The 16,938-nt window shown below is 33.0% G+C and overlaps 1 protein-coding gene across 1 annotated transcript; it reads right to left on the minus strand.

The window, feature by feature from the left end:
• Nucleotides 1-2,696: 2,696 nt before the first annotated feature.
• On the minus strand, nucleotides 2,697-15,315 carry LOC128222259 (uncharacterized). The gene is made up of 3 exons (XM_052931217.1): nucleotides 15,257-15,315; nucleotides 5,132-5,258; nucleotides 2,697-4,873 (listed from the first exon to the last, which is right to left on the minus strand). Exons 2-3 carry the CDS (start codon nucleotides 5,246-5,248, stop codon nucleotides 3,659-3,661), a joined length of 1,332 nt encoding a protein of 443 aa, XP_052787177.1. The 5' UTR covers nucleotides 5,249-5,258; nucleotides 15,257-15,315; the 3' UTR covers nucleotides 2,697-3,658.
• Nucleotides 15,316-16,938: the final 1,623 nt, after the last annotated feature.

A 16,938-nucleotide genomic window follows, 5' to 3' on the forward strand; every position in this document is an offset into this window, starting at 1 on the left:
GCTGCGTATGATTATATGTTAATGCATCAAGACAATTTAACAATCATAATAGAATGTGGTAAAAAGTTTCACGGTTTCATTACAAGTGTCTGCGTATCCAAGCTCGGCAATAAAATTGAAAGTTCATTGTCATTATTTTTTAGATACTTGAAGAGTTTAGGTGAATTTTGCCAGGGGTGAAACGATCTTCATATTCGTACGATGTATAAGTTATGTCAGAAATGTTCGTGGACACACCTGGTATACCACATCTTGGGTCCATGATATGTGATTTATAATTGGTGAAAATTATTTTAAAATATAAAATACCTATACATCTGAAAAGTATATTCTCTACATATAATGGTTACACGAACTGCTTGAACATAGAACAGAACATAAAGTTAGTTCAGTTCAAACATTCAAAACAATTACTTAAGAAAATAGCTCAAATGACACTTGATCAATGACAAGAAAGAGTATGTGTCCATATATCTCTCTTCACGAATTTTTTTAACAAACCTATTATAGTTACCGAGCGTAAACCTCCCCCCCTCTCCCCTGAGAGTATTTGTGATAACATGATCATACTTATTCCTACGGGTAAATCTCGTCCTTAACACTTTAGGACAATTATGCACACAAACTAGTATAACGTAAACATCGAGAACGTAGTAAGTAAGCGAGCGAAGGTACGCTAACGGGAGTTGGTAGACCAAAGTACGCAAGGGGGTGGTTCAAATGGGTGGGGTTGTTCGCCCAGGGGATTGAGTTATTGGTACGCAAATAAAAAAAAAAGTGCCCCTCTCGCGTCAAATCCTGGAACCGTTTCTGACGATGCAGTGTGTATTATTTTTAGAACTTTCGTCACAACTATTGCAAAACAGAGGAACTCATGGAAAAATACAACTACTAGACAGAAGCGATGTTTAAGTTTCATGTAGTATAATGCCCACAATTGTTCTTGGATCTGATATTGTATCACATAACTGTTTATGTTCGTGTGTTGATTGATCGTCCCTGAGACTACTAGAGTGTTGGCCAAAAGTCAAATCGTGCCAGCAGTTCGACATAAATATGTCTATATGTTATACGGTAGTCATCAGACGAGTCATAGTATTTACACTGAACATTTCACAAGCCCACTAGCAATAAAGAAGTCTTCACACATCATACACAAACGCTACGTTTTATATAAAAAAATAACACAATAGGCTAGTGTTTTATATCGATAACGTTTAGCATGCGGGATAAAGAACGAGCGTTGGTGAATTCTTTCTTTTTTCGAGCCAATCATGATAAATTTGTCCCTCCGGTGTAACTCGCGGGTGGTTAAGAGAAGGCGGGATGCTTTATCGCTAAGTGAGGCATTTGAAACAATACCAAAAAAAAATGCTTCAAGACGATGTGCGTTTGGTTTGTGGTCACAAAACCGGTTTTCCCCGGTTACTACGGTTTTCCCAACAACACACGACAATCTCGCGAAATGTCGTGCCAACGAGACAGAGTGATTAATTCAATATTGTAAAAACCTTGTGTCACAATCATTTCACATTTATTTCTTAACAGAAAAATAACTAAATAGAACGGCAATTGTATGATATTTATGTGAACCTTAAATATGAAGTGATTAGGAACGTTTACGTCCTCTTTGATTTATTAAAAAACATTTGTCCCAACGATTTTTAGGGTGTGTTCTAATAAACACATGTAATAACGAAAGCTTTATACAGAAGGAAAAAACATTCCCCAGTGAAAACAATTATCGTTCTTATAATAAGGATTATATAAAAAGAAAAGCCTACCTACTTGAACTGTTTTTGAAAAGAATTTAACCCTAACCAAACCATTATTTGGCATTACCATTAACGCAACCTGTATTTAATGGCTGAAATTGCAACCACCATGTATTAAATTGGCTACTACTATTATTGCAATCTCTTTGTATTTAATGGCTACCATTGTAGTCGCCATTTACTAAAATGACTACTACTGCTTACGCGACCTATGTTGAATGGCTTACATTGCAATCATCATGTACTAAAACAAGGACTATCGTTTACACAATCTGTAATTAATGGATAAAATTAAAATCACTGTTTTTAATATATCATATACTTGTATGCAATAGTTTAACAACAAGTTGCAATATGTTGACCGGTGCAAATATTGATCACAAAATAGTTGTGTTTGATATAGGGTCGAATTTATGCTAGAAGGAGCAGAAATCCGTAAACAAGCAATAATTATACCGCAATTTGTATTTTATAGTTGAATTATTTAAAGGTCAACATTTATGCTAGAAGCAGTTAAAAACAGAAACTAATATTAAAATGAACATAATGTGTATTTCTTGATTGAAATGAATTAAGGGTCAACATGTATGCTAGATGCAATGTAAAAACAGAACCTAGTAATTATATCAGCACAATGTGTATTTGTTGAATGAAAAACAAATTAAAACCAGAAACTAGTAATAATATCAAAACAGAGTGAGTATGTTGATTGAAATTAATAAAAGTTCAATACTTATGCTAGATGCAATATTAAAACTGAAACTAGTAATACTATCAACACAATGTGTATTTGTTGATTGAAATTAATCAACGGTCAACATTTATATTAGATGCAATATAAATAGAGAAATTAGTAATAATATCAACACAGGGTGTATTTATTGATTTAATTTAATCAACGGTCAACATTTATGCTAGAAACAAGTGACCAACAGAAACTAGGAATAATACCAACACAATGTGTATTTGTTGATTGAAATTAATCAACGGTCAACATTTATGTTAGATGCAATATAAATACTGAAATGAGTAATAATATCAACACAGGGTGTATTTGTTGATTGAAATTAATCAACGGTTAACATTTATATTAGATGCAATATAAATACTGAAATTAGTAATAATATCAACACAGGGTGTATTTGTTGATTGAAATTAATCATCGGTTACCATTTATATAAGATGCAATATAAATACAGAAACTAGTAATAATATTTACACAAGGTGTATTTGTTGATTGAAATTAATCAACGGTCAACATTTATATTAGATGCAATATAAATACTGAAACTAGTAATAATATCAACACAGGGTGTATTTGTTGATTGAAACTAATCAACGGTTACCATTTATATTAGATATAATATGAATACAGTAACTAGTAATAATATTAACACAGGATGTATTTGTTGATCGAAATTAATCAACATGCAGTCATAATCCGTAAACATAGTTTTTCTACTTTCACATATTTTCAACAAACAGTTCAAAGTCTTAAGATAATAAAAGTGAATTCCAGTTCTAAACAAGTTATCTAGTACAAACCTCGGACAAATAACTGGGTCAATACGAAATCACCTAATTAATAACATTATATAATAAAAACGTCCTGATTAAGATGTCAATTAGTTTTACCTATCACAGACTTAATATTTACCTTTACAATAACAACCACTGTCAAGCACCACTGATACTCTGAAGTAAATAAATTATTAATGCTACAAAGATGATATTTGACATGTTTCCTATTAGAGTATGAGTTCATTGTATAAGGTCGGTTCAACATTGTACTACAACGGTGATCTGATTCAAGATATATAGCAGAACATTCACGCCAAGACGAATATCTTATAAACGTCGGTAATGGGAGTGAATATACTACGTCACACTACTCGGTTTCTTAAAAAGTACAAAACGCTGGTATGATAATACCGATCATTAACCTCCCATCCATCGTGTGGACATTCAAGAAAGTTACCCTCTTCGCCCTGACACTTCACGCTATTCATCCAAACCTTCACATTGCCCTTTATCGGACTAAATTGAACTCCATAGCTACATTCTTGGAACCCAAATGTCCTACACACCACTTTTACGTTGTTTGATATGACAGGTTTATCCGAATTGCCAAATAATCTATAACCATCGTGGCTCACTGCGCCCCATGTATCATTGTGACGGACCTCAAGACGCCCCATGACACCGCCGGAACTGTAATGACGCGCATTAGACAGACGGATGTCTTTCACACATGGGTAATAATAACGATCATATGTTATTTCTATGTTAGACCTTATACATATTTTTAAAGAAGCAATTTCTTTCTCTAAGTTTCTAGAAGTTAATTCAAATGAATTCCACAGCCTTTCATCTGCATCTTTTACTTCTTTTTTGATCGTTTGAAGCTCTAAAGATACATTGGTAACTTGAGTCGACATTTCCGAAAAGTTAGTACTGATTAAACTGACAATGCTTTCTGCTTTAAGCATTGTTTCACTAACGTTGTAATCAGCGAGCGCCATGAACCTTTGAAGTTTCTCCTCCTTCTGACGATACGTAGACGAAACACTCTCTTTCAATTTTGCCTCAGTTTCACTCAATCTTAAATCAATTTGCTCACCTGCATTTATAATGAACTCAGCCATTTCTTGTTTTATAAAGTCAGCAAAAATGCTTACGTTTGAAGCAGACCGATTGATGAACTCTAATAAAGTAATGTTTGCCAGCGATATGTGTACATGAACGTCCTCGATGCTTTCCTGTACGTTTGTCGTCAGGTTCTCAATATGATTGGTTATCTGTTGTTCAAGCTCTCTCAGCTGGCCTTTAGCATTATGCTTCAGATTGTGTAAGTCCTTTTTGTCATTCGAGTAAGCCTCGCGAATATTTCCTGCAATTGCCAGTACAACATGACTTGCGTCGTTATTTCTATCGTCTTCAAATTGCACACCACTTTCTTTAGTTTTATCCCTAATATAATGAGAAGTAATGTCCATGTCCTGGTTAGAGCTTCTCTGGTCGTGCTTTACTGTGGATTTTTCCAGAATTTCGACTCTGTATGAGATTGCTTCAACCTCATCTCGAACGTGTCTTAACTCCTGCAAAACATTTCCACGTAATGCACTGTTGAACAATATCTAATCTGGTTTTGCTTGCATTTGTGTTCCAAAATAAAAAAAATGCATATCCGGTTATTTAATATAATCATGGCATCCTTCTTAGTGGCTTAATATGATAATCGATACAAGTATAGCTTTATGTTTATCTGTTACATAGTGTTGTTTATTTCAATTGTATTTTTTCTTTTGATAAGAGGGTATTCAATTAATACGGCAAAAGTATGATATTATGTGTACCTTAATTATGAAGTTGTTAAGAACTTTGACGTCCTCCTCCAATTTGCTTAGCCGTGTCGCCGCGACGGGCCTCAATGCAATTAGGCCGAACATCAAACACAACGGGATGGGCATCATGGCGGTTCTGCTGAAGAAAAAAAATCAACAACAGATGTTTTTATTATATAACAAGCTAAATGCATTCATTTTTTAGACCGATTGGGTCCATAATATTATATAATTCAACTGTTACGGTTATGCAAATGTAAACCTTCCCAAATACTGTTATTACTTTTTTCTCTTTTTGGCGTATTAAAACATTCAATAAATAAGTAGTATATTTTTGTCGACTTGGCTCAATTAAACATACCGTACAAAGGTGAAACCGTGCGTTAGAAATTTTCATAACGACTTTGTAAGTTGTGCATACGTAAGATCAACACTGTTTACTTTCCATCCATTTACTGGGAATTGCAACACTATTACTAGAATAAGATTTACAGAGTTGTTTCTGGAGTTTTTGTGCTGTTGTTCCATGTTTCTGTTTTGTGATTTTTTGTTTATATGTTCTATGTCTAGGGAGTTTACACTGTGCAATTAAACGGGGGTGATGTTTCCTTAAGTAAATGCATACTTCCATAAGATTTACCATTTACGTTTATACTTCATTCGGGATTTTTGGAATAAGAATGAGGTTGTGTACACAAACTGGTTTAAACCCCCAGTAAATTTACATTTTACTGACCGTTCCAAGGCGGTACCTAACAACCCTTGATAAATATACCTAGTTTTTGATAAAGTATATATGCACTGTGCGGTTTGTGGATTTTTGTGCTGTTGTTCCATGTTTCTTGTTTATATTTTGTTTTTGTTTTTGTGTCTTTGGCGTTTACCCAGTGTCATTAAACGGGGTTTACGTTTAAACCTTTTGCTACTGAGCTTATTTCTGTAGTTTTTCACGTAAGTATTACTACCAATGCAATTTTGATTAAATGGCTGACATTGCAATCGCCATTAACTATATTAACATCTACTATTAACGCAATCTGTATTGATAGGCTGCGATAGCGACCGTCATGTACTTAATTGACTATTACTATTAGTGGAAGCTGCATTTAATGGTTGATGTTGTAACCAGCATGTACTTAATTGATTTCTACTATTAATACAATCTGTTTTGATTGCTGACTGCAAACATCATATCCTAAATATACTACTACTATTAATTCAAGCTGTATTTAATGGCTTACACTGTAATCGTCATGGACTTAATTGACTACTTTTATTAATGCAAACTGTATTAAATGGCTGACATTGCTATCATCATGTACTATATTGACTACTACTATTAATGCAAGCTGTATTAAATGGCTTACATTGTAATCATCATGTACTTAATTGACTACTTCTATTCATGCAAGCTGTATTTAATGGCTGATATTGGATTCGTCACGTACTAAATCGACTTCTTCAATTTATGCAAGCTGTATTTAGTGGCTGATATTGCATTCATCATGTACTAAATTGACTACTTCTATATACGCAAGCTGTATTTAATAGCTGACTTTGCAATCATCATGTACTTAATAGACTAATACTATTAACGGAAGCTGTATTAAATGGCTGATATTGCAATCATCTTGTACTAAATTGACTACTACAATAAATGCAAGCAGTTTTGATGGCTGACATTGACATTATCATGTACAAATTTGGCAACTACTGTAAACGCAAGCTGTATTTAATGGTTGACATTTTAATCATCATGTACGAAATTGACTACTAATATTAATGCAAGCTGTATTTAATGGATGACTTTGCACTCATCATATACTAATTTGACTTCTACTATTCATGCAAGCTATATTTCACGGCTGACATTGCAATAATGTACTTAATTGTCTACTTCTTTATATGCAATCTGTATTTAATTGCTGTCATTGCATCCTCATGTTCAATTCAATTCAACATTTTATTGCATTAAACATATCAGACATGTTTATAGCAAAAACAAAATACATACATGTGCAAGGCATGGATTTAGACACAAATTGTTTTAACAGAAGAGCAAAACATTTGTTTATGGATACAAACAATGACATACTTATTAATTTCATAAGATGTTTGCATAGTATATAAATTTTGATAGATTAATTAGAGATTTATTTGAATTGTTAGATAACAAATTAATAAACTTTTGCTTTGTTGGCCACGTGTAGTAATATCTTTTAATATATTTGGCTCTTAAGTCTGCGTATTTCGTACATATTAGTAAAAAGTGATATTCATTTTCAATCATTCTTTGGTTGCAGTAGATGCATAATCTTTGAGATTTAGGTGTATTAACGTATCTACCACGTTCAATTTGTAGATCATATGATGAAACTCTAAATTTTGACATTGCTTTTTAAGTTTTGAATCTTTTACATCATAAAGGTAATTTTCTATCCGAAATGTATGTTTAAAAAGACAATATGTTTCAAGACGTCCTGAGTTATTTATAGATGAATACCAGCTTTGGTGATAATTATCTAGTATATGCTGTTTTATAACACTAAAATCGATAAACATATTAAACTGGTTCTCCCAGAAATAGCCAAGCCCGTGTTCATAGAGAATCTGTTTAACTCTGAATGCCCAGTTACATTTCTTATAGTTAAGTTCGTTATTAGTATCGTTTTTAGCATATTTTATGTTTTATATATTAAGAAGTTCTCGTTTAAAGTAACTAATCTTATCCAGTCCTTTATTAGTAGTATTTTTCTGTGTATTGACATCGGTATTCGACCAACTTCACCATACAGAGCTTCGCGATTTGTAGAGCGTCTCACACCTAATATTTTCCGACAAAATTTCAAGTGCAAAATTTCTACATCCGGTCCCTCATGGTAGCCCCATACTTCTGCCCCATAATTTAGTGTTGGTAAAACAAGCGAGTCGAACAATTCAACCCTATTACCTACTGGAAGGTCCAGATTATTGTAAACGACGAATAAATTATGGAGTGAAAACGATGCATGTTGGGCGACTCTTTGTTGAGTGCGATTCCAGTTTCCATGTTTAAAAAGATGTACACCCAAATATTTTAATGAAGAAACAACATCGATCTTAGAGTTATATAAATTAAAGTCGTATAACGAAAGGCGACCATTTTCAAAAATCAAACTTTTGTTTTATTTACATTAAGACGCAAACCCCACGTGTTACAGTATCTTTCGATGTCATCTAACATCGATTGTAAGGTTTTAGGATCATTTGCAAAAACCACCGCGTCATCAGCGAATAATAACATGAATATTTTCAGGTCATCAATTTCTAATATGCCATTTAAGTTGCTATTTATACTTTCTAAGATATCGTTTAGAAAGAAGAGACACAAAATGCTACCAGCCGGGTCCCCTTGTTTGACGCCTATGTTAGAATTAATTGGAGGAGACCTTTCATTTCTGTATCTTATGTATGATTTGACAACAGAATACATAGATTGTAGGTTTTTTTACAAATTTTGTACTTAAATTTGAAGACAAGAGTTTTCTCCATAATAAAACCCTATCAATCCGGTCAGATTTTCTCCCAGTCTAAAGATGCAACATATAATTTATTCTTATTCGCAAGAGATTTTGTGATAAGGGCGTGTAATACAAATATGCAGTCAATTGTCGATTTATTTTTTTGGAAACCGAACTGGTTGTCAATAAGTGTATCATGTTTATCCGACCATTTTATTAGTCGATTTACAAGTAATTTTGAGTATATTTTCGATAATATGTTATTGAGCGTAATACCTCGAAAATTCTTAGCTTCATGAGCCCCGCCTTTAAATATTGGGATTATAATACCTTCTGCCCAATTCCCTGGGAATACACCATCATTGAATAATTTATTATAGAAACTTACTAAAAATAGAGAAATTATGTCAAAAGAGTTTTTAAATATAAGTAAATCACTTTCGGGACTTTTTGAATTACTCTTTCAAAAGCGTCCTACTTCTGATTCTGTAAACTCAATATCTAAATCATCATCGTAAATAGTTGTATTTGTAGGCGTCGTATGATTATTGGTTACATGTATCCCATATAAAGTATCAAAATGATCATACACATTATCTAGTGTCACTCCAGTTGGGTCACTATCCTTTTGTTTATATTGCTTTTTAATAATTTTCCAAAATGATTTTGAATCTTCCTTTACAAGTTTACTGATACAGTTGCCCGCAGTGCGCATAAATTGCCTTTTTTGTTTACGTTTGATATTATTATATGTTCTTTTTTTATTCAGAAATTCCATTTTATTTTCATCATTCCGATTGTGTAAAAACTTGTTTCTAGATATATTAAATTCTTTGCGCACCTCATAGCACTCCTTATTAAACCATATTTTCTTTTTAATATTATTTGTACTTAGATTTGATTGTTTATGAACATTTTTTGGCTTTCCAAATACATCAAGAGCACTTTCTTGCATAAGTAAGGTAAATGACGTAACCGTTTCATCAATGGACCTATTATGTAAATTAGCAGTCACCTGGTCAAGTAATGGCCTTTTACCCAATAATTGGTCCCGAAATACATCGATGCGTGAATTATCCCATTTGATAGTAATTTCGGGGGCGGAGTTATTATTTTGATGATTAAATACGATTGGTGGTTTACGTACGAGATGGAAATTGATCGGTGAGTGATCTGACAACTCATTAGGGATCAATATTTTAAACAATTTAACTATTTCGAAATCAGATTGATTCAATATTAAGTAATCTACCAGACTTGAACCATTAGTGTTGATAAATGTAAATTCGCCAATATCAGAATTGTACCATGTACCAAATTGACTACTACTATTTATTCAAGCTGTATTTAATGGCTGACATTGCATCATCATATACCAAAAAGACTATTACTATTTATTCAAGCTGTATTAAACGGCTGACATTGAGTCATCATGTATTAAATTGACTTCAACTATTTATGCAAGGTGTATTTGACGGCTGACATTGCAATAATAATGTACCAAATTGTCTACTTCTCTCTATGCAATCTGTATTTAATTGCTGCCATTGCATCCTCATATACCAAATTGACTACTTCTATTAACGCAAGCTCTATTAAATGGCTGAAATTGCATCATCATATACTAAATTGACTATTACTATTTATTCAAGCTGTATTAAACGGCTGACATTGCATTCATCATGTACCAAATTAACTACTATTATTAACGCAATCTTTATTTAATTGCTGACATTGCAATCATCATGTAAATAGTAATTGTAAATCACTACACAATGCCGGTTACAATACATTGCACTACAGTACGACAACTATATAATAACACTATTAGGGAAATGGTGGCCATCTTGGTATTCTCTTACATCATTTTAACACTAGACACGTTATAACTAATGTATTAAATGTATAGAGAAAGACTTTTTGTTAAATAATAAAAAAACAACACCATATGATAAATATAATATAAACTACATTGTATGTACTTATTATTATTATTCCATTGTTTATTTTTAAATGTTCCAATATCTGAACTTTCCCCGACAAGTCAACCAGGCCTTTCTTTATGAATACTATATTATTATTATTAATAATTGGAATTTTGTAGGCATTTTTTATTTAACGGTTAGAAATAATCAACGGTCGCGTTTTTACCAAACACACCATAAAGCAGCTGTTCATAATGCTTATTTTAAGTAACATGTATCTGATAGTTGGAATTCTTCAATGATCAGATTTATTAAAGGCGCTAGACAAAGCATAATATCAGGAGCTGGACCCAGAATGTCCACGCAATGTTCAGTTGATGATTGATTAGTTAACTTGTATTTAAGTCTGATATTTCACTTACAAACTTAATATTTTACTCTACATTGACTGTATAATAAAAGAGCCATTTTACGCAGTTTGCAAATCGGAAGAAAATCTGGCATCGTTCTGTTTGTAATCAATATATACTTAAATTTGATACTTTCAGTCTGATACAAACGCAACATCGTTCCGAAAACAAATCAGTTCTGTTGAATTTGTCCGGTAATTATTGAAACTTGAAGCAGCTGTTTTAGAAAGATAACGCAAACGTTCGCAGAGAAAGTCTTTGGCGTGTTTTTGCAAACTATTGTTAAATGTTTTCTTGTTTTGCAACACTTATGAACTGGTTTTGTCAACACTTGCATATCAGAGAATGAAATCAAAGTTCATGAGTATGAGTGAAAGAATTGAACATATTGGTGCATGATAACTTGATTAATTCACTATGGTTGAAGTGAAATTATAACATTTGATAATATTCACTCTGGCGTAGCTACTTTGTTTCAATATTTGGTAAACTCCGGGTTAAAACTCATCTTAAGATGATTTTGTGTGTGCAGAAACAAGATTTGCGTACTGACAAAATTTTAATAACTACCTTGAGAATTGGACCTGATTTACAGTTTTCATTCATGGATTCTGTTTTTCCCTGGGAGTTTGCTGGTTTCGACATGCATCCACGATCGAGACAAAGCATAGACTTATGCATAAGGCCACATGCACTGTACATTCTAATGAAGCATATCTTTTCGAAAGGAAATTAAAACCCATTCAGTTAAAATTCAGATTTTGACAGATTATTTTTATATTTTCGCTAAATTTCAGCGTGTCTCTCATTTAACTGTAGAACAAGACGTTATGGCGTATATAAGCAGTTTGGGCACATTCCGGAAAACAGACTTAAACACTTGGGTAAATTTTCAATTTGATTGTCGAATGAAGCTCGTTTATAGATAAAATTACTGTTCAATAGAACAGTGCTAACTTTATGACAAGGGTCGCATCTTTTCTTATTATAATATACGGTGAAGGACACATACAACCATATCTAAAAGGCATTATTCATTGTGTCCAAAAAATGTTTAGAAATATTATTAATTAAATGAAGGAACACTTAATTCAGTTGTTTAAAATCCAATGTTTCCGTACAAGGTTGAATGTATGAAGTACTACGCAACTAAGTTGTACAAAGGGAAAGTATCTTTGTTTTTGCTGTCAGAAAATGTGCTTATCCCTCAACTTTGTTGAAATATTTAATTCAATATGAAATCAAAAGGACGTTGGAAACATGAACATCAATGATTGTTATTTTTTTTATATTAATGGTCCTTCTGTCGCGTATTTCGAAGCGGTCATTTTCCGACGTAGGGATGCTATTCACAGGCCCTGTCATTGAAAATTTGTCTCAAGCGGGGTAAGAAATGTATAAAACAAAAATAAAACTTGTTGATGTCAGTGCAATATTGTTTTTTATTTCACTCGTCGTCATAGATAAATGTTAACAATCTTAGTACTTATATATAACAATTGACGACAATTTTTGCCAAAAATTGGCCAATACGGACTAAAGTCGGCTAATACGAGTGTTTGCCGTTTTAAGGCAAACTATGTCAGATGGCTGTTTTTAAATGACTTATGGTAGTTTTCCTTAGCAAGCATTGTTGCACCGCTTAATTCATTCGATTGTATGTGTTGTTTTTATCTGGTAGTTGAGTTCTATATATTACTTAATCAGTTGTTTTTACTTCATTAGTCGGCGCCCAGTTATTTGATATTACTCAAGAATTACTCTAACTAAGGGACCCGTACATAAACTGCAGAACAATCATTTTAATATTTTTCACGTTGTACGATAAAATGTGAAGTTCAGTGGGTTTTATAAAGAATGATTATCATTTTTTGAAAATTTTGAGTTTAAATACCAACTCTCCCTCTATCGTAACAATTCGGCCTTTTCCGTCAAGCTTCGAGACAATCGTTACAATACAGACCGAGGTGTTCCGATTTGCTTAGAGATGGACATCAATACTTGCCGAGGTGTTCCGATTGCTTACCCCCCCCCCAAATAGATGAAGGTTACACGGTACTATAACAATATCCTTTATGTAACAGCCTTTGTGCGAGGCTTTATCTATTAATAAATTGTTTGAGGACAGTTTTCGTAAATTGCGTTCATGTGATCAATTTAGCACACCAAGTGTTTATGGGGATCTTCAGCCACTTTCACAATACAAAAAAGGAAACACATTTTACAACAATACTTGTATGAAAAACAAGAAACAAGTCCAGTAGTCGAAAGTTTAAACATAATCCCAGTTTAATGGCACAGGGCCAATGCCAATGACATAGAACACACACAAAAATAATAACCAAGAAACATTGAACAATACATATATAATATATAAAACTAGGGGAAAACTATAAGTTTACAATTCTAAGAGAATGGAAGACTCCTTATAAGAGCAAATACGTTTGCATGCAGTCTTTTTCTTTTAAAAGTCTTCAATTTCGTCCAATTGTCGGAAATGGAATCATTTCAAATAAGGTTAAGGATACTAAAACATAATGATACATTTACGCACAAAATAATGACTAGTTCGTTTTAAGTCAATGTCAATCGCTAACAATCTAAATATCTACAATACAAAGCCACTATCCACGATTTCAGATTATTTCTTCAGCGAGATATTAAGTTGTTTCTAAAATAATTTCCACATCAAATGATGAAAAAATGATGTATTTCATATCAACAAAGCCTTGACCGTAACTTTAATAAATGCCCCAACTTCGAAGTAATGACTGTAGGAACCGTGGCTATTGCAAATAGAAAATACAATAAACGTCGACTAAATAAAGTTGTAAGTATCTACTGTAACCATGTTAGCCACTTTGTACCTCTTACTTATTTTTTTTAATACATTTTATATGTATGTTATAAATAATGCCATTGGCTGTGTATGATGGAGGCTATGGGTATTGTATTAAGAAGCTTTAAAGTCTGCCCGCGTCGATTGTTTGCGTTATAGCTAAACTCAAAGAAATCAAATGGCTGTTTTGATGAAGACTTAAAGCTCAAAGGTACATATCACCCAAATTAGTGAAAGATATAAAAATCAATAAAGAACTAAATAAAACAGTGAAGTTTATATGTACAATTCGTCGGCAAACACGATACTTTCTTCCGCTACACTTCATACATACCGTGGGACAATCGAATGACAAAATCTTGTTTCAATAAATATGCATGAGGCAGGAGAGACAACTCTTCTTCCAATGGATATACATGTTACACTCAAATATTGTTCAATAACATGTCAGTGTCAGTAGCCTTCGTGGCCATCTGGTCTTGTCTGCTGCCAATTACTATTGTACTGAGAAGGCGGACCCGGTTCAACACCGGCATTCGCCAGATTATTTTTCAACCAAAAAGCATCTGGTACTTAGCGGAACTAATGTAACTGCCTTATTAGCTTTTCATAATTACGAGATTTTCCTAGCCAAAATGCCCACGGTACACAACGAAGCATTGCATAGTGTGTATATGGGGTATCCGACGATGATATGTGCAAACGATTCATTTTTTTGAAATGTTCCACTGCCGAGAAAAGAAAAAGGCCAGACCCGGTTGAATTGAAACCGACCAGGCTATGTGCATGTCTAAAGTTACACATCCAAGAGTTATCACAGAAAACAATAAACTTATTTTTTTATAAAAAGAAATATTGCCTAGGTAAAAAGCTTGTTTTATGGTTTTTGATTTTAGCATACTCACACAAGAGGGAGACCCGGATAATAATTCCGCCACTAAGATGCATGAAGTACTTTGAAATAAATCTTGGCCACTATTTGGATCAACGATGTCAAAACTGACGTAAAGTCTTCCGCGAAATAAATACATGTTTTATGAAAACACTATTACATAAGAAGTATGCATTTGTTTGTGTGTGTTTTGTCATGTTTTTATTTTGGCAATAAACAAGTGGAAGCATATTATAATCAGTTCAGTTCGTCAGTTAATTAGCAGGATACAGCTGTATTGTACAGAATAATAATATGCCTAATTGCAAAATATTTATTGAAAGAGCGTTGGTCATCTCAATACATAAAAAACAATATGAATGTTAAGCCCGTTAACCTCTTGTGCATTAACCCTTCGAACATATAACAGAGTGATTGTAACAGTCTCAGTTCATTATCAATGTTTTACATTAAACTAACATATTTTTAAAATGTCATATGTTATTCAAAGTAAAAAAACACCCCCATGAACACATTTCCATTAAACTAAAAGTAATTGAAAAATAACACTCGTCATCACTTATACTCTTACCTTGATGCCGGATGCACAGCTGGATTCCTATTTCTAGCACCAGAGAATTGAACAGTTGATTTGTGAGATTCCTCTGCAATGAAACGGCTGCAACAAATCTTGCATTATATATATGCAGCCTTGAGACAAACAAAATCGGTTAACGAGGAGGATTTAGGCTGCAATGAACGAATAATGCAAAAAGTTGACAGTGTTTTTGTGGATGTTATCTATCATTCGGAAACATATATCGTTTTTTAAAACCCTTAGAATATCCATTTACGTAAAAATGAACGTAGAATACACCGAACGCGCGTGAAATGTTGATTACTGCACGTGTATTAATTTGATATCAAACTTGACCTCAGACAGAAGTATATTTGAATTTTGTAAACGTTAATACAGGGTGAGCTGGTTTTTTTGAATGTTGGATTATTTTTGCAATTTTACCAGGATGTTGTCTTCGTGAGAACTGCTAGAAAGAATAAATGATGAACACGTGCAAGGTAGATTCATGAGACGCAGTTATCATCTGTATTTTGCACGCTGGTTTGTTTCTGTTACAGCCTTGAACGAAATAACCGAAATATCTTGTTTACCAACTATTTTCGTGTTACAGGCATATCAAGAACTTTATTTTCTTACATTATTGTGTTGAATTCGTTCGAAACCTGACCGGATAATAGCTCTAGGATTTTGTTTTAAAAGTATGGTTTATAAGCACAGCTGTTTTAAAAAAACGTGTTTAGTATATGCGTTCCGGTAGTTTATAAAGATCTACCACTGAAATTAGACAACTTTTCTGAAGAAACTACAATTTACGTTTCCTTTTTACAATACTATAAATTTTGGATGCATGGTTACCCAATATTTGTTAGGCCTCGGTTGAAAGGGTATTATAATAAGAGAAGGAAAATCAATTATTATGAAACACAAAATATTACAAACGGGCTTTTTAGGCATTAAATGATTATTTGTGTGCATTGTATGGGGGTCACCCAGCGTCAAAATTTAATACTATTACCAATATATCGATGTTTCTTGTACACTGGATACATTGATGTCCTTTCATAGACTTCAGGCATATAACAAAAAAACGAATGTTTCAGTCCTTATCGTCACCATCATCATCATCATCATCATCAACAACAACAATAACAACAAAAACAACAAAAACAACAACATCATCATCATTTGTCTTCCAACACTATTTCGAACAGAACAGTGATAAGATTAATAAAGAGGTCATACATGTACAAAGAGCATCTCCGAATTAAAATATATGATTTTACAAGGGTAATTTGGTTTAAAAAGTTGCTTGATGATATGTCTCGTAATAATTTCACTTCAACGTGATTTATTTTCTGGTTTAATGATTGTATTTCTAATGATAAATTGCTTTTATGATTCGGCATTTCCGAATAGTAAGAATTGATCAGACTGAAAACGACAACATTCCTTTTACATTGCGATCAGTGAGTGCCATGAATCTTTCAATTTCACCCTTATTCTGTCGACCTATGTTGTGTTTCATTTTCGCTCCAATTTAATTAAGCAGCTGTTCACTTCTATTAACAAATAACTCAGTCATTTCAATTTTAATGTTGTCGGGCAACATACTAACGTTTGAAAAAGATCCATTGATGAACTCTGACAAAGTTACTTTAACCGGTGATATATTTTCATGAATGACCAAGATGTTG

Source organism: Mya arenaria, chromosome 16 (assembly GCF_026914265.1).
Source record: "Mya arenaria isolate MELC-2E11 chromosome 16, ASM2691426v1".
Lineage (NCBI taxonomy): Eukaryota > Metazoa > Mollusca > Bivalvia > Myida > Myidae > Mya > Mya arenaria.